The sequence below is a fragment of the Chroicocephalus ridibundus genome, chromosome 8 (assembly GCF_963924245.1).
Source record: "Chroicocephalus ridibundus chromosome 8, bChrRid1.1, whole genome shotgun sequence".
Taxonomy (NCBI): Eukaryota; Metazoa; Chordata; class Aves; order Charadriiformes; family Laridae; genus Chroicocephalus; species Chroicocephalus ridibundus.
In genome coordinates this window covers 13,026,913-13,045,982 of record NC_086291.1, presented here as the reverse complement: position 1 = coordinate 13,045,982, position 19,070 = coordinate 13,026,913, and the positions used below count along the sequence as shown (strand labels likewise).

Here is a 19,070-nt window from a genome sequence, read left to right as displayed (position 1 = left end):
GGGGAAAAGGGGGCTTTGAGCCCCTCCCGGTGCTACGTTTCTCAGTTTTTATGACAGAGATAGAAAGGCTTTCTGGGGAACTAAAATATCTATTTGATCATGTCTGATTTGTACAGTAAGTTTCTATTCTGTTATTCACTGAACTTATAACTATGAATTTATTTTTTAAAAATACTGAAAAAATGAACTGTGAGGTTTTTGTGGCAAAACTATTGTCATTATTCAACTTGAAAAATCTAAAAGATAATAAAAAGACCAAATGAATTTAGTGAAATTAAACACATATGCACTTGGCCGTGTAATTGTGCAGTAATGTATTTGACATACATAGTTAGCAAATTCACCTACATTATTACACCCAGGGAGTGAAAAAAAGATTTCCAGATCCTCCCATGCTTTTCTGTTTAATCCTGAAAAGCCAGCGATTTTGCATGTGATCAGATAAAAACACTGCATGTAAATTGGCTCTCTAATGTTGTTTAACTCTTCTCCCTTTCTCCCGAGGTTAGACCCTGAAGCACTATCAACGACACATCATTGCTGCGCACCTTCTCTATGACTCCATGGCAAAAAATGACAAGTTGATTACGCTGGCAACCACAAAACATACAAGAAATGCTCCTACGCCACCTCTGTCTATACTGAGAAAATAAAACAAGGCTTTCACGGCCACTAAAAGTGGAGAGAGATGACACTACTCAGAGCCTGAAAAACCATTAAATGGCATAATGTCAGTTTGCGATTTCAGCAAATAGAGACGGGCAGATAGGCTGTGCCCAAGCACACACGCTTTGCTAATCTCAGGCTGGTGTGCTGCTTCCTTCCACAGTTGATATCAACATTAAGTGGCTCATCTTCTGCAAACTTTTATCTGTTATTTAATGCTGATTACATCATCCTGGCAGTAAAGACCAATTACCCCATCGCTGTCAGTGTTGCCCTCTTCCCCTTCATCCAGAAGAAATACCTTCCATCCTGGAATCCAAAGTCCCTAGAAGCCCCTCAAGCTACCAGGAAACAGCTCACAACATTTCTGTAGCCAGCAGGCATGAAATGACCCCGCTGAAATCCCTGCTGTAACGTGATGCTGTAGTTCTACTTTGAAACATCACCTGGAAAAAGCATAGCATGAGATAAAAGGGAAGACAGAAGCATCACCTAGGAGCTTGCAGGCACCGTGGTGGTGCGCGGGAGCACAGATGCTTTGATGGCAGACTTTCACCCTGGTGTGTTTAATTGCTGGACTTTGCCTGCCAGCCGGGGTGGGCAGCACGCATGACTGCGGTTTCCTGCCAGGACAAGAATTCTTTATCAGCTGCATAAAAGCCATCAGCCTCTCTGGCGTGAGTCCTGACACTCACCTCCGTGGGCTGGCAACATCACGCCAGCAATGCGTGACACCCTGGGCTCCTCCACAGACACGCCAGAAGTCTCAGCCCACTCTGGACCTGCTGAAGTATCCCCATTTTTTCCTGTGGCCTATAGGATAACCTTATGGAATAGCAGTGCTTGTTCTGAACCCGCACAAATCCTGGGTGGGGAACAGGCTGCAGAGCCGTGGCTGGAGTCAGGAGGTGTGGGGGCTTCAATATGTGCAGCAGAACAGGAGTCCAAGCAGACCAGTGCAAGTGTTTGTGATTGTTGACATGCATCATGCCATGGCAGAAGACCATGGCAGTTCTGTGAGCTCTGTCTCTGGTAGGGACCTGAAAACTGCCCCTTCTTAGGGAGCTTTCAAGGCTGCCCCATAGGCACATGCTCCTGAAGAGGGAAAATGCATGTCACTGGAAAGCCCTGGTCCTTCTCTTCCCCAGAATCTCCCTTTCTGTCTGAAGCCATTTTATCTCTGTGATTTGGAGCCCACGGGAGTTGATCAGCTCCAGAAACCTGCCCCAGACTGCCTGGAGCCTGAGAGAGCAGCTTGGCAAAGCCGGGTGACTTCTCCACCCCCGGCAGGCAGTTGGGATTACAGTCAGATTTGGTGACTTGACTCCCACATGCCACGCTCCACAGCTGCGTCCCAGGGCTGCCCTCCTAACGTGTGGTGCAGCGGCATCATGCAGCTCCGTGGAGCAAACAAAGCCAGAAGAAAAACCCCTCCCAAGTGCTCCAGGCTTTGCTGGAGACTTTCCTGGGAAGACTTTGCCTTGACCTGAAGCGGCCACAGAGTCCCGAGCAGAGGCTGCCCAGGCCGGGGGTCCCGGGCGCTGCACCTCGGCTGTGGGGCAGCAGGGCTGTGGGCAGGCGCTGGTGCAAGTTGCCAGGCGTCAGGCTGAGCACGCTGCTGGTCACTCTGCAGGGACTAAGCCACAGAAAGGACATTGTCAGAGCAGAGGATTGTTCTGGGAGAACAGGCCGCACAAAGAGGGATTGTTTTGCCGTGAAATGAGGCCGTGTTTGAGCTCCAGCCGGGGCTGGGCTTTGCCTGCTCATCCGGGCTGCAGGCTGGTGGGGGACGCTGCCTGCCTCCCCAGTGGCTGCCGTCCTCCCCAGCCTACCTGGCATCTTCTGTGCTTCTGAGGTTCTCCACCGGCACAGTCAGCAGCACAGTGCATGCCTTGAGACCCACAGTGGGTGAGGAAGAAAAGGAAATTGAGGGATAAGAGAACTCGTGGCAGATCCTGCCTGGCAGGTCCAAGGGGCATGGGGACAGAGGAGAGAAGCAATGGGGCAGCTCCCACGGTGAGGGGCTGCAGCGTTTCTCCCAGATAGCCAGGAGCAACCGTCCGCCCTTGAAGGGACAGATATAACCAGGAGGGAAACAGAGATATGCAGTAAACTGCTCCGAGATAGTGGGCAGAGAACGTAGTGGCCTCCTTTCTGCAAATACCTCTCCAAAAAGTGTTGTTGATGGTGAACATAACAAGCCTTCTTGGATGCCCTCCTGCCTGCACTGTGTATGGGGACAAGCATCTTGTGCTTAAGCTCCAGCAAGACACAGCAGGGAGCACAGGACACAAAGAAGCAAAGGAGAGGGAGCTGCGTGCTCAAAACGTGGGTTGGAGCATGCCTATTAATCCCTATTTTTTTTTATTCCCTATGTGAGTGAATACAAATGGTTAAGAGCAACAGTGGGCACACCCACAGAGGCTTCGTATAAGTCATTCCCAGCTCAGCAGCTGCCCAGGGCTGTGCGTCCTGCTGCCCAGCTCCTCCTGCCCGCAGCCCCGTGCTGCCCAGCTCCCTGCCCAGCCCTGAGCTCTGCAGCGTGGGGCTGCACACGATGTGTGCTCCCCAGAGCCCCATGCAATCGAGTCACGACCTGGTGCGTTGTTTCACTGGCTGGAGCAAAACGGGCTGCTCTACAATGATGATGACGACTGTGGCTGTTTCTATTGCTGCGGTGCCCAAGGGAACCTAAATATACAAAACCAAGACAGCCAAAATTATGGCGCCTCGGCCCCATTTACGCAGAATGCATTTCTCAGGGGGGATACAAACCTGTCCCATATTAGCTACTGCCATTAGCTCTTTAGGCAGTGCTTTGAAGTCCCGCCATGCTGCTGCCACAGAGCAGGAGACAAGAGCCATCTCTCCCGTCCCGCACAGCAGGACCCTGACTTCAGTACTGCATCAGTACCAAAAATAAACTCCACGTAAACATGCACCGCATGCTTCAAAGCCCAGTTCCCGCTGGAGCAGCACACCTCCATGCTGCTTCCAGGGCAGGCAGACCCCAGGACTAGCACATGGCACTAGGCGACAGACACGTCCCACCAAGGCTGCCTGGCAATAGGCATAGAAGGGTTCAGGAGTTCCTCTCCTGCGTTCAGGAGAGGAACATCCTGGGAAACGCTGCAGCTTCAAAATAGACAGCAATGATGTCCCTTTGGCCCAAAACATGGCCAGCAAACACTCAACAAAAAACATAATGCAAAAGTACCCTGGGGCAGAGTCTTTACTCAGAGGAAAGGAGCTCCATGCCAAGCAGGACCTTAGCACCACTGCTAATTCAATGCAGAAGATGTTTGGACACGATGGTAGCAAAGGGAGAAGCCTTACAGCAAGTGGGTAAATCAGTGACAGAATCTGAGCACCACTGACAAGATAGCTGCTGCAGGAACCACAGCTCTTGATCCCTGACTTTGGAAAATATGCATCTCAAAAATACATGCAGTAATTTCCTTTCTTAAAAAAACCCAAAAGCTTCTCCTTCAGAGGAGCCAGCCAGCACACTTTGCATTACTCTTATGTGCTTCCTCATGTACAGGGTTACCCCTGAGGAAATTGCAGACGATTTTCATTAATTTGTAAGTGCAGGTTTTCACCAAGGCAAATGTTCATGCATCCACCCAGACAGCTACAGTATCATAAGGACAACAAATAAACTGTGGAGCATGTACTTCTATTACCACAGCATCTGTGTGAGGTACAAAGTGGTAACATTTTACTTCTAAGACAGATGAAGATTTATTGCACTGGGTTGGAAGGAGGAGTTCCTTGGGATTTTTCCGAAGCACCTGTATCTTCATTTGGAGGCACCAGCTGTCATGTAGACGTGCTCTGGCTCTCTGGGGGCCACCAAGCTCATGGGGGGAGCCCAGGGGAAAGCAGGGGGCCAACCTGGGGTTTCTGTTTTCTCTCCGTTTGTGCCTTTGACTTTCAAGCATTTTCCAAGCTTTTCAGTGGCCGTTTCAGAGGCACGTTTTGCTGCTGTTTCCATGTTTGTGAGCTGCAGGTGAAGCTGCTTTGGCAGTGATGCAGATGCAAAACTTGGCTTACTGCCTTTTGGCAGCACACACCCCATTATGTTGCTTCTTAGCATAAAAAAATGTTCGGGCTCCCCCAACCCAGCCACCAGAAGACTTCTCCTTTGGTCTCAGATGTTTCTGTCAGAAAGGTCCCATCCAAGCATGAGGATGGAAAACGGCCCCCCAGCTCATGCTGAGACCCTGCCTTCCTGCCTTAGCCGCAGTGTGGAGAGCAGAGAATGGCAGAGGTTCCCCTCCCTCAGCTGTCCCCCTGATCTTCTCAGTCACGTCTCTCCTCACACCTTACATACTTCACCTCCACTGTAAAGGCTTAATGACACCCACTTAAAAGATCTGTAGGCTAAAAAAAAAAAACCAAACAAAAGTGTTATGTTTTCCTTTTTCAAACAAAAGACAACACCTGTGTGCACATCTCTGCTTGGGGATGGGACAAGAGAATGAACACATGGCAAATGTTTGTTGTGCTGATCAGTGGATGCAGAGAGATAGAGGGAAGTGGTGGCACCACGCCGAGCTTCACGGCTTCCAGAGGCAAGTTGGCCCAAGGCATCAGCAGGACAGGCTGGGCGCACCACCCAGCACGGCTGGATGCACGTATGGGCTGCAGATAGCTGGGCAGGAAGGAAAGGCAATAAATATCTTGCTCCTGCATTTGGGAGGAAGCCAGATGAAGCATTCCTGTCACGAGGGTGAAACGCTTTCCACTCTAACAGTAACTCAGGAAGATGTTAAACAACAGTTGCATAAGGCAAATGTTAAAAATTCAGCAGTCCAGGTATCCTGCATCTCAAAATAAATAAAAAAAAAATATCTGTTTTTAAAAATGCAAACGATTAATGCTGGCATTCAGTAAGACAAGGAAGCCTGGAGAAGGTCCAGAGAACAAGCAAGCTGATGTTATGCCAGCATTTTAAAAAAGTAAACAGGATGGCCTGGTAAACAGGTGTGTCTATTCGACAGTCACCCCATGCAAAATAATGACCAAAAAATATGTGATCGTATCGATCAGAGAAGCAGAGAAATATAAATAGCAATCATCAGGGATTACAGACAATAAACCTGTCAAACTAACATGATCGTTTTTGTGGCACTGTGTACTCTTAAATATCAGAGAGCGAGCTGGCTGGTATGGCGGCGTGTGTGATCAAGGAACAAGAGCGCTGGCGGCCTGGCCAGGTGCGAGGCAGCAGAAGAGATGCTCCCTGGGGAACTGGCACCCAGGATGTGTTTCTAGCAGGGAATGCTAAATAGTGTAAAGCTGATGACCTGGAAGGAAACGAAGTCATGATGGGTAAAGCATGCTGTCCTGGGAGCTAGGGGCACATCAGTGATCTGGAGCCCTTGGGATCCCTGGGGCAGCAAGGCCATGTGGCAAAACGTGTCCATCCTCTGCACTAGAGCCTGGCTGGTACTGACAGGAGGCTTGTGGGGACAGAATAAACCGGTGCTCATGGTCTCCATCACGTTCCCGCACCCGAGCTGGGGCCCAGACAGCCTGGCAGTGCCTGCTGTGCCGGGGCTGAGCCTCTTCCCTGCTGAAATCATCCTATTAGGAAGAGACAAGTTCAAAAAGGGATCGGACAAGTCAGGGAAAAAAACCCTGAGGGCTCAGTGTGGCAGCACATCCCATGTGCTTCCCTGATCGCCTGCTCGGTCCCTGCCGCAGCGGGGCACAGAGCCTTTACCCTGACCCAGCAGGGCTGTGTTTTTATTCTGACAGAGTGCACCGGGAACGGTGAATCCCTGCTTGCAGGCCATGCTGACAAGCAGTGGACCATGAACTTCCACCATGACTTTATGGGTAAAAGGCCTGTTCCCTGTTTAAACATTCAAGCATTGGCAGCGACTGGATAAGAGGTTAAAGTCGCTCTGCATTTGAAATTCCCATTCCCACAATTAGAATAGCGTGTCCTAGTCCAGTGTCCCAAAGGACACAGATGCATAAGAAGATTTGGACGTGAGCCAAGAAGTAGAAAATGGAAAATATGCCTTAAAGCAAAAGGGACTTTCATCAGTTCAGTTTATCGTAAGAAAGGATCAGGAAGGCTTGATCATAATATCCGACTCCTCTCTCTGGGACTAACAACTCGGGGGCTCACTCCCTGGCTGAGAAGATCCAGCGACTTGAAGGGAATGAAAGAAATGCAGCCTCAATATAAGGTGCAATAAGAAAATTAACCTTTAGAACAACCTACCAGCCACTGTAGCAGAGACGTATCCGTTCAAGATCAACTGTTTTCCTAACAACAGTGTTCTAATTTACACAAGAACTAATTCAGGGCAGTCTGTGTCATGCAGGAAGTTATGCTGGCGAGCCTAGCCGGCCTCCCCAGCTCTATAATCTACGGAAAAAAACCCTGCCTGTATTTCCCTTCCTCCCGTCCAAGTGTGTGAAAGGTCTGGCCTGCCCCACTGGAGGCGTTTTCGGGAGAGCCAGGTTAGTGCGGGTAGCAGGCAGCCTGTGTCCCAGGCTGACCGAATCGCCCCAGCCAGCTGCTGGCCCAGGCGCTCCTGAATGGGACATTTTACCTTTATAAGGAAGCCAAGCTGGGGTGATGAAGTGAGCAGCGTCCTAGAGCTGAGGCTCCATGGATGATGAGTGCCAGGGATCTGACACATGTTCCTCTGACAGTTTTCTGCCTTCCTTCCCAACCAAAGCAAGGACATGACATAGAGCAGGGAACAGCCATCCTCACGGTGCTCAGCCCATCGCCCTGCAGGCTCCAACTCCCCTGCCATCGGGCTGCAGGCACTGCACAAAACCCTCACGCCAGAGCCAGCAGTGTGCCCTGCCTTCACACCAGCTCCCCGCTGCAGTCAGCGGCACCCGAGAGAGCCAGGAGCTCCGCGTTCATCAGGAGCAAAAAGCAATCCTATCAGCCTGGCTGGGCTGGTGCCATTGCAGACACGTTGCTGGGCTCATTTGTAGCGGAGCGGCTTTGCTTATCATATAAGCTGCTCGTGCTTCCAGCTCAACTTTTTCTACTTCCCAGCCCAGTGCTTTCTCAAGGGCCTGCATATCAAAATGGGTTGATAACTGCCCTAGTCACAGCTTTGTGGAAGGTTTTGTTTTGGGAGAACAGCCTACAGCCTCCACAAATAAGCTGGATCTGATTAGCTCAGAGGCAAGCAGTGCAGGAGCAGCTGCAGGCTGTATCTGCTGAGTGGAGATTTCCTCACCCGTAAGATTGCTGACAGATGCTATTGAGTAAAATACAGTGCTGGCTTTCACCACAAGTCGAAAGGGAAGTCCAGGCAAGAGCAGCAAGTGGCAGGGCAGTTGTCTTTAGGATAGCACTGTATGTAGTGACATGCTCCGTGGGCATGTGTCCCCACCCTTTATTCTCAGAGGAATCTTTCATTAGGCAGATTATATGTTACAGCTCAAGGGCAGAAAGTAGAACAGGGATGGCTTCCCCATGCCCACTTCCAAAGACAAATGGGCCAGACCTCACAGCCTGGCCACTTCAGAAGTGCCACAGTCCTGAGCAGATTCAAACACCCCTCTGAAGTGATGAATTAATCCTGAAGTAGCTAAGAAACTTTACAGGAAACACAGAAGCAGAGAACTATGGAAGTAAAATCAGACCCAGCTGGGATTTGCAGCAGCATCAGAGTACAAGCTCTGTGCTTCTGTTCCTGAAATGCTGCCTTCTTGCTGTGGGCCTTGTAATAGTCTTTCCCAGTATTTTGCTTTCTGGGGAAGAGCCATAATGGGTTTACAATGAACAAGATGTTTACTTCATATGTTTGTACCCTGCTGACTCACTTTATAACAGCTCTTTACACATAAACCTGCAGCTCCAGCACTCAGCCTTCAACATTTTCTATGTATTTTAGACTGGAGCTGCTCTGTAGCCTTTCCCAAAGGGAAATGAGAGTCCTTATGACCCAAGAGATGGACACCAGTGTCTTGCAGTGTGCATAACAAGGTCTTTATTCAACAAGAGGGAGTAAAGAAAGCAGTGAACAAGCAGAAACAAGGAACAGACTGCTCTGTGCATATCTTCAGGTTCTGTATCAGGAAAGGGTAGTTCTCCTCCAGGCCAGACATGAAGATGGGATCAATACCAGAAGCAAAGTCCTCTGCTCTGACTGAACAGAGAAGTACTTGTATCCTGGAGACATAGCCGCAAACAGCTCCACACAAGCTACCTGGCACTAAACAAAGCCCAGGGAAGGGCCTCATAACCCCTATCTCCCTAAATATGGTGTGTGGATATGTGAAGGGACTTGGAAGTCCTAGATGGAATCCAGGTGTGGTGGCTGCAGTGGGAACAACGCTGGTAACTGCTGATCCCTGGGTCTGGTTCATCTCAGCTCATCTCTGATATGGATGCATTGAAGCAGATTTGATGTTTGTTTTTATGCCACTTGGCATTTTTCCTGGAGAGAGAAAAAAGAAAAAGCAGTGCAAAATTGGCTATATGAGACGACATTTGCTCAGGAGCATGCAAGACTCACAGCAACCCTGCCTGGGCTTTTCCTGTTCCAGTCAAGGTATACTTACACTAGGTAAGCCACGCTAGGCTTATCTGCTACAGCATCTTCCAGCTTCTGACCTAACACAATCAATCTCTTCTACAAATTGGCATCTTTCTGTTGAGAAATCTCCTTGGCAATTCTTGTGTCCCCCTGCTATCCTCTTAAATTCTATCCTTGTTCCATCTTAAACAAGCCTTTCTCTTTGTCAGGAGGCTCTTACAAGAGTGTGGGACTTTAGCCTCATGGAAGTTGCTGGCAGCAGCACTCACAGAAGTACCCAGACTGATCTCCACTTCCACTTCAGAGAGGCAAACACAACAGCCTGTATCCCCTTCTACGTAGAATTATTTATAGTCAGGGCGTATATTTAAATTACTAAGCCTCTCTCAGATCTCTTAATTTCTCTTAACCGCATCCACCTCTTGGGCATTATTACTCTTTGCTGATACCAATCACACATGGGAGTGTGTTCAAAGACACTGTACTAGCAGTGTACAGTGCTAGACAAAACTAAAATGATCAGAAAAATAAACAAAAAGACAGTGATTAAAGAGCAGCACAGACGGATGTTCAAAGAACACTCCTTCAGAAAGTGTAATGTGTGTTCAAATTACAACAGGAAAAAAAGGACAACTTCTGAAAATTAAAACTGTAGTGCAGCAGGACAAGAAAAGATTTGATGAGCAAATGGCTAAAAGAATAAAGATTATTGAACTTTCTCAAACATATCCAAAGTGAGTCATTGCCTGCAATGAATTTTCAGGCAATCTGATATCACTTCAGTGCTAATAATCAGTAGAAAAATACTGTTAGACATTACTCCAAAAGGAAGAGTGAACAGGATTGTATGGTTCACCCATGTCCGGAATACTGTGAGCAGTTCTGGTGTTCCCAGTCTTGAAAATGAACAGAAAAGGTACAGGTAAGAGTGACAAGGATGGTCCAAGATGTATTATAATTTTCACACGAAGACATATTAAACAGAATAGGACTCATTAGCTGGGAAAAAAAAAAAAGATGGACAAAGGGAAGAGGATATGACAGACTTTCAAATGAAAACTAGTATGGAGAAGGTAACTGAGGAATGATTGTTCGCTGTTTCTCACAACACGGCTAAAAAGGCATGCAATAAAATTATTAGGCAAAAGATTTAAACACAAAAAGGAAATTTTTTTTAAGCAAAACATGTGATAAAGCTGTGGGACATACTGCCATAGGTGTTCTAGAAGTCAAAATTGTAATTCAAAAAGGAACTGCAGAAATTGATGGCTGCTCTATACCCACTGGTCTCAAGCCAAACTCTGGCTTAAAATCCCTAAACGACAACTGCTGTCAGGATATACTTTGTTCTTATATTCTGTCAGCCTCGGCTGTGGGCACTATCAAAACCGGGACAATGGGGACTGACCTTTGGCGAAACCCAATATAGCTGCTCTTATCAGAAGGGAACTTCCCGGTAACACAGGCTGGACAAGTGCTCTTGTTACCAGTGCACTCTGCTTGATGTACAGAAGTGACTGTCTTCCCATCCCCGAGACAGTGTTTGTGGGTATGCAGCCAGAAATCACAGGGGCCTTCTTTGTTTCCAAATCACACTGGAAATTACTTTCTAACTCTTACATAAATACATAATTAAATTAGGATTAATATTATTGCTCAAGTTCATTTCTGAACAACAGTCATTATACAGGCAAGAAAACACCAATTAGGATATCCGATATCCAAAATCTCAATTAATGTGAACATAAGAATGACGGCACAGGGTTAGGCCTGTAGATCCCCCAGGCCAAACCCACTCCTGACAGAAGAGGAGATTTAAGGAGCTGTTGACTGATTTTTCATCATTTTTCATTTACCTATTTGCTTACTTTTCCATCCCATATAAACTTTATCTACCTATCACACACTTGGCAATGTGCTCTACAGTGTAATTATTTAGTATTCAGAAAAGTATCTCCCTTTTGTTCTGAATCTACAAGCTGATAGTGCACTTTCATCAATGCTTCTGTATCATGGGAATCAGTGAACGATCATTCCCCATTCACCTGCTATAAACAATTTGGGACTTTATAGGCTTCCATATTTTCTTCTCCCTACCCCAAAGTTATCCCCAGTACCAGAGAAGAGATCAGAAGTGCACATAATATTGCAGGTGTGGGTGCCCAATGGATTCATACAATGGCCTAATAATATCCTCTGTTTCTCTGTTCTTTTTCTAGTAATTTCTAACATTTGTTTTGCATTTTTGCCCCAACTGAACGTCTAATTATTGTCTTTACAGAACTGTTATATCATGTATCTATTTCCCAAATACAAGTAACTAGCCAAGGTGATGGACATGTAAAGTCAAATTGCAATGCCTATGTTTTTCACTTTATATTTAATACAAATGTCATCTACTATCATTAAGTGAAGTCACTTGGTATATGAAATCCTTCTGTCACTCTTTACAGACAGCTTTTGGTTTTTTCCTTACCTAAAATAACTCATTATCATCAAATTTTTCAACTTTATTGCCTACCCACAACTTAAATTTGACAGCAAAACCCCCAACACAAAACTACACTGTCATCTCCCTCCATATTGATTGCTATGTTCATGAAGTCTATTATTAAAATGGTACTGCAGAGTGAGTTAAGAAGCTGAAGCTGGATGGCTGGCATCCATTTCAACCTCTGAGCCAATTTTAAGCAGGTATTACTCCACTGTTACAACCTGACTCATGTTAATAAGGCCAGAAAGGAACCTCTTACTCGGCTGTATCTAAAAGGTGATGGGGTAAGGATCTTTACATCTGCATTTGTCTTTCTTGCTCCCTGCATTTCAATTGCTCTCAGATATGCAACTTACTTACCTGGCTGTCCTGCTTGTGCCATCTGCACTCCTGCCAGCATTGGCTGCTGCTGAGCTGGTGCACCTGACATTGGGACCTGCTGCATGCCTGAAGCACCTGCAATGATGGCACCAGCTCCTGGTTGACCTGACTGGACAGATGCTCCAGAGCCAGGGGGTCTCCGGTTTGACAGTCCTTTCCCAAAGGCCACAGCTGCTACCAGTGCATTGGTATCTGCAGGGTTGAAAGTCTGCTTGTTCTGTCGTAAACCTGCAGAAAAAGAAGATATTTTGGAGCTTTTTAGCAATCAAGTCTAAAAACTAGCATAGCTGGTCCTGATTTTACTTTTCTGCTATTTTGGGGCATGTAACAGAGATCAGCTTCTAACAATCTGTCTTACAGGAATCTCAGCAGGGTCAAAGAAGCTGCAAAATCCAGGGACAGGGGTGACCCATGAATTTCTCCACTGAGAGCAGGGCATATGCTGCTTAGGGAAGGAGGACAGCGGGAGGCAACTCCTCCATGCCCATGACAATGTTCCCACTAAAGGCTCTTCCATGCTGAATCCTATGGCAGGTAACAAGGACTGTGTTTTAGATAAACAATGGCAACATCCCCTTTTGGAGGACCATGAGCAGCATGATGTCTGCACCTTTTTCTACCACACACCTGCCCAGTTAAGCTATTAATCCCAGAAACCCGACAGAACCTGTGCTTGGGTCCTTGCTTACACTATGACTGTGTCAAAGATGACAAAAAACCCTTTGAGAGTTGTGCATCGCACTCCCAGGAACGGTGAACAGCTGATGGCAGAGGCCAATAAAATACAGATGTCCAGCATCAGAGTCAGAAACAGAAAAGGTTGACCATGAGTGAAGCAGACATCACCTAGAGGATGTCACAGAAAAGCCTGCCAAAAAACATGTTGTAGACTCAGTCCAAACATAGCTAGGGGGTTTCCCATTCACTGACACTGCATTTTCACAGCTATTTTTATTAATCCAAGTTGATTGGGATGTTTTCCTGGTAAATACTTACCACCTCCTCAAAGGGGGGATATGGCAAAGGGCTGGAATGACCTTTCTGCCATGCATACATCACACAAGCAGGACACATCACACCCACAGGACCTCCTTTCAAATGTGGGGTCTCCAGGACAGCCAATCTTGCATCTTCTGGAATGGTTTCCTCTATGCTGCTCATCTGCATTTTCCATGCTTCAGGCCCTCTGATTTACCTATTTTGCCACTACTCTCTCAAGCCTGCTGCTTGGACCCTGTAGCCCACTTCCATCTCAGTGACATACCTCCGCTTTCAGATTCACGCTCCTCCTTACTGATTTTCTCCAGCAGATTTGAGCACATTTTGTTCAGACTTTGGATCTGTTTCTGCAAAATGAAAACCATCAGAAACCACCAGAAGACCTCCAACTTCGTACAAGTCAGCAAGGTAAACTAACAAGCTTTCGCTGACCAGGGTCTGTGTAACCAAACATAAGCATTTTGGTAGCAGGGCTCAGAAAGCCCAGTGCTAATGCACGCAGGAGGGCACTATGGGGATGGGACAGCCTTTCTGGTCTGATGGCAGCTCTTGTGAACAGCCAACGGGCAAGATACCCTTGGTTTGTGAAACTGTGGAGGAAACCAAACCTCAGCTAGGGTCAGCTGGAGAAATTTCAGAGAGAAAAGGACATAGCAAAAAAACCCAACTGTCAGATGGAAGGGTGAAGGAAGCAGAGTTAAAGGGCATTTTGTGTCCTAGGACTAAGAGGCAGAAGAATCAAACTCTTCTTCACCTACCTGTGCCACATCAGGGCTAATTCGAGCTGCATCTGTGATCAGCTGCTTCTCTTGCTCCTCCACCTCAGGGTCAGGCTTAGTTCGAAGATGGTCAGGCACGACCTCATGGCTGAACACGGGCACACGCCCCTCTGTCTGCCGCTGCAATAGTTGGACAAGCCACACTCAGAGCCTCCTCCCCCAGACCAGCACTCAGACTGCTCAAGACCAGAGCTGGAACAAGGCCATTAGCATGCTGGGGGGACACCTTGATCTGGGGAGCATTAGGAAGTTTCAACAATTTGTCTAGGAATTTGCACTGTGCCTGTTTAGTCAGAACAACTGACTAAATGCCGCCGCGGGGGTCTGCAGTGCAATCCCACCAGCATGGCCATGATCAGTTGAAATATCTTCTCATTCAAGCAGAGAATAAACGTTACCAGCGCACTCTCCAGGTTCTGTAACACACCCTATGTTGGTCAGATGACAAACAGTGCAAATCTAGGTGCAGATGTCTGACAGAAACAGCACAGCTGCGGCGGAGAAAACCAGGAGCTTGCAAGGAGACTTCCCAGTTACACAAGACGACACTATCTCTTTCAGCCCCAACATCATGAAAATAAGATATTTATGAACAGGAACACCTCCTGCAAAGTGTATCCAGTGCAAGTGTTTGTAGGTGAAAGCCCCCCAGCAAAGCAGCTCCCAGGCAGAACTACTCATCACCTTTTCTTTCTCTACAGACAGAGCTGAGGAATGCCAAGCACAAGGAAAGCCAAGCTGGAGCAGATACACAAGTACTTTCTGATACTCCAGGGCCAACACTCAGAGGGAAGTTCCTTACCATGATCTCCTCATCGCGGTCTGGAGACAGTACTAGGGGTATGATAACCTGGTTTCGTAATAGTGGGGTCTTCTCATGCTTTAGCACTTTATTCAAGGTGTTCAGCTGTCCTGAGAGCAATGCAAAGCTGTCCAGAACTGAAGGCCTGGGAAAGCAAATAAAAAGGACAGAACACGGAAAGGGATGCCACAGATAGCTTTTATCTCTTCTTCACTCAAATGGCTGAGAAGTGAGGAAATAACACTATTACTCCTCAAACCAGTCTACTCCAGACAGTAATCAGTAAAACCTAGTGCTGAACGTACAGGTGTGGACAAACCCCAGTCCCTGCTGCAAATAGCTCAAATGCTGCAAACAGCTCAGGGACGTTACAAGCAGTACCACTGGAAGTGGCAGTTGTTTGGGATTTCAGTAACACACACAGAAGCGATGCTTTCCTTATCACTAACTCTCCCAGCGCAATTCTAGAGCAAGGTCTGAGAAACAATTTAAGTCCTAAGCAGCACAGCCAGGAGAGACAACATTTATAGCTTGGCTATCCAGCCTAAGCAATAATGAAGCAAAATAACTGATAATCTTGTCAAGGAGGTCCCCTTCAGCTTGCTCTCTCTGGGGGATTCATCACCTCACCTGCCTTCTGCAACATTAACTATAAATGCTAACTGCCTGTGAAGCTTTGCTGCAGTGGCAGACACTAAGATACTGCCTAGTTTACTAATCTGTAGCTATAACATATTTATGCTCCATCAGGAAGAAAATGCCACCTTGCAAGTCTCTCAAACTGTCTTGTAAAACACACAGAACGAGCAAAACACTAGAGCTCAGTTTATACCAGAGCCAGAAAGGTCAAGGAATGCAGAAAGAACCATTGCTCATTTTATAGTGTATGGGGGTTTCTAAGATATTTTGTCCAAGAAGCTTCCAGTCACTGCAGATGCAAATCTAGTTCTCATAACAGGTCTAGATTAAAAGGTGTTAGCATGACTCCGTTACTATACAGCACGAAACCAATGGATTTCAACTGGTTTTCTGATGAAAGACGTGTAGTGGTTCCTCGAGCAGAAATGTGAAAAGCAAATTTAAACATACTGACAATAGGCTAATGGTTTTTAATGAGCCAAGTCTGGAACAGCTTCAGCAGTGATCGACAGTGCCCCCAGCTCTGTGACACCTTACCACGTGAGTCGGTCATACTCGTTCTCCAGCTTGTAGATAAAACTGACCAAGGAGTTCTTCAGGTCGGCCACCTGACTGATGAGTGCTTCCAGGGTCAGCTCCAGCTGCTTCTCCTCTCTCTAAAAAAAGGCAAGAAAGACAAGGGACGAGGACAAAGCTTAACACTTTCCCATGGTGTTGTGGATCCACACACATGCATCCATAGTCCAATCTCTCCTACAGAGAGCCTCCTTTACAGGGGAAGAAAACAGAGACTCTGGAGATTAAAATCCTATGGTTTCACACTGACCCCCTTCCCCTTGGGTAGGAACACTTAGGCAAAAGACTTATGCCTGAGACAAACCCTTGGGTAGCTGTTCTTTTTAAGATCTAGATGAGTGTAGTGAAGACATTATCACTTACATCTCCTTTTTACTACATCAGGCAAAGTCATCAAATTTAGCTCATGCCACCTTCGTGAGCCATTTAAGCTAACCCAGCTCAAAGTAGATTAGCATTCCCTCAACCTTTTCTGACAGCAGATGTGGGTACAGTGACGTCTTCATCCGAAACAGTCCTTTCCAAAATGAGTATCAGGTCCGTGGCCGAAAGACTCCAGTTTCTGCCCTTCACCTCATTCTTTACTTTCTTCCTGCCCCAGTGCCACTTCCAGCTGTTAAAGAAACCAGCAGCTCCTATGCTGCTTGTGCCTCACTGGCTGCGGGAGACCCTGCTGTGACAGAGACCGGACATACCAACACACGCACACATCACCTCCTGCCTTTTGCTCTGGATTACAACTACCGACATCCCGGGGTGAGGGAGGATGGTGACAGACAAAGTGTCAGGACAGGGATTCTGTTGCCAAAGACACCAAGGCATATCCTTGACTATTGCAAAAACCCTCTAGAATCTTATCTACTCTAACTTATTCATACTGTGGTATTGGGCAAAACATAATTAAAGCCCCATCCCTAATGAACTGCTCATGTAAGTTGAGAACTGTACAATAATAATCCATGAGGAGGGTGGGACAAAGCAATCAAATAATAGAAAGGGAATGCCGATTGAGAAAGCAGATAGAGTGACTCAGGCTGTTGGCACGCTTGCTATTGGGTTTGTTTTTCTGTTTAAACACACTGGACCAGTGTGACCTTCACTGGAGAGATTACCAGCTATCTTCCATGTTCCCAAGAACATAAAATTATTCTATTTTATTTCTAGTTTGACAAGATTATAAAGGCTTTTTGTAGTAATCAGTGATCAGACTTCACTTCACTTAACCACCTTAGAAGAAACGGCTGAGTCAACTTTGTTAAAATTTGATCCCCAGTCCATGGAGTGGATTCATGGAGCAGATTTCTGTGTGTTGCAGCTCCAGATAAAATCATTCTCCTCCATCTTGTGCTGGGACTAGTCAGTTCCTGTGCAATTAAGAAATGAGTCTACAACTGTTTGTGTGCACTGCGTTTGTGCAAGAAGATTAACTAATGCCTGTTTTACAAGCTGGGCCGGTAGCCAGTGTTTTACTGCCGGGGCGCCAGGCATATGCACCTACGACAATTCACCTGGCGTGTTGCCTGCGCTTATTCAAGAAGCCCTCAAGAGGATGAATGAAATCCTATGGCACACGGATTGCTCTTGCAGCAGCAGTGTACTTCAAGCCTCCTTCTTTCATAGGCTCTCTCCAAAGCTATTAAGAGCTGGAAGCAGATGTATGCACTGCAAAGCAAGCATGCAATAAAACCGACCGGTTCTTCCAAGAAATGCTGTGCTTGTCACAGGCATATACTATATTCAAGCGGTGCTTTAAGGAGTTTGTTAGCAATACTGAATTGCCGCAAGGTAGTAAAGATAGGGCTTACGGGAGGGGTTGCTGAAGGACCTCCTGATATGGAGCAACTGAGAGGTAAAGATGAAATTCAGAGTAGGTAAATGTAAAGCAACGCACGTGTCAAAACAAAGAGGGAAAAAAAAACAATCTTGACTTTCCGTACACAATGACAGTCTCTGAGCTGATAACGTTATCACTCAGCAACAAGATCTCAGGATTATCTGAGGGTAACCCACGAAAACATCTGCCCAAGGCTCAAGAAGCAGTCAAGGAAGGAAAAGCAATAATAGGGTTTATTAGGAAAGCAACAGAAAACTAAGCATCATTATGTCATCGTAAAAATACATCGTATATTTGTATCTCGAATATTATGTGTCACTCCTGTCCCTCCAACTGAAAAGGGATACAGTAGGAATATGTACAAATAAAGGCAACAACGACGATCAAAAATGTTTTTCAGTTCCATAGATGCAGCAGAGTGGCTGAAATGACGAGACAATATAACAAACCCTATAGACAAGGAATTGCAGGACAATCGTTTTCACTTTCTTTTCCAGTAGGAAAACCAAGAGACTTGCATAAAGCCAGCAGGTAGTGGTTTCAAACAAACCAAAGGAGGTGGATCTTTACAGCCTGTTAACCTGTCATTAACCTCTTCAACTCTTTTCCATTGGACACCATGGATGCTAAAAATTCACAGTGCTTCAAAAAGTAACTAGATCCTTCTTCCATCAATGAAAATTCACTCAAGGCTATTAAACACAAGGGATGTGCAAACAACAGTTTATAGAGAATTACATCAGTAGCTTATTTTGCTCTCACAACTACTTGTGGGCATTGCCTTCTTGGGTAGTGGCAAAACCAGGCTGCTGGGTAGCTGCACCTTTGGTGCGATGACTCTTACCAAGGGCTGCAGCAAGGCCTGAGAGGGAGAGGTGCACCCAGGTACCGGGACACACGCTCACCCTACAGCCGTGCAGCAAGAGGAGGCTGGTGCGCAGGAAAGCACTGCATCAGCTGCTCGGGGGCGAGCTCGGCCTCCCATCCAGGCTGCTTCAGACTGGGGTGGGTTCGAACCCCCGGCGACCAAAGGGGACGAGGATGGGCAGGAATCGCGCTGGCCGCCGCCTCAGGCCGAGCCCCGCAGAGCTCGGGCCGTCCGTGGCAGGAGGCACCGAAACGCGGGGCCCGGCCCCGCAGGCCGCGCTGGCCTCCCGCTCGCGGGCAAGGCCCCGGCCGGCCCTGCCCCGCCACCCGCCCGGCCCGCCACGCCGTTGAGCCGTCCCGCTGCCCCCGGACGGGCCGCACCCGCGCTCGGCCCCGGCCCGGCCCCGCCGCCCCTCACCTGCATGGCGGCGCCCGCCCGTTGCCACGGGAGAGCGGCGCTTCCGGGTCAGCCGCGCGCCGCGATGGGGCGGGGCCGGGCGGG

At 47.4% G+C, this 19,070-nt stretch overlaps 1 protein-coding gene across 2 annotated transcripts; it reads right to left on the bottom strand.

Annotated features, from left to right (window-relative positions):
- Window positions 1-8,633: 8,633 nt before the first annotated feature.
- On the bottom strand, window positions 8,634-19,066 carry MED8 (mediator complex subunit 8). 2 transcript variants are annotated; one of them, XM_063345114.1, is made up of 7 exons: window positions 18,987-19,066; window positions 15,829-15,947; window positions 14,653-14,797; window positions 13,830-13,970; window positions 13,337-13,418; window positions 12,052-12,300; window positions 8,634-9,098 (listed from the first exon to the last, which is right to left on the bottom strand). In XM_063345114.1, exons 1-7 carry the CDS (start codon window positions 18,990-18,992, stop codon window positions 9,034-9,036), a joined length of 807 nt encoding a protein of 268 aa, XP_063201184.1. In that variant the 5' UTR covers window positions 18,993-19,066; the 3' UTR covers window positions 8,634-9,033. The 2 variants fall into 2 exon arrangements, with proteins under 2 accessions (XP_063201184.1, XP_063201183.1); XM_063345113.1 differs by lacking the exon at window positions 18,987-19,066 and adding an exon at window positions 16,335-18,520.
- Between the last annotated feature and the right edge of the window lie 4 nt (window positions 19,067-19,070).

Bases quoted from the DNA above. Each gene is read 5' to 3' on its own strand.
- MED8 (XM_063345113.1), bottom strand. From the start codon at position 16,373: ATGAAGACGTCACTGTACCCACATCTGCTGTCAGAAAAG. The intron at 14,798-15,828 runs GTAAGGTGTCAC...TTGCTTTCCCAG, and splicing joins GAGTATGACCGACTCACGTG to GCCTTCAGTTCTGGACAGCT. The intron at 12,301-13,336 runs GTATGTCACTGA...CTTTTTCTGCAG, and splicing joins GCGTGAATCTGAAAGCGGAG to GTTTACGACAGAACAAGCAG.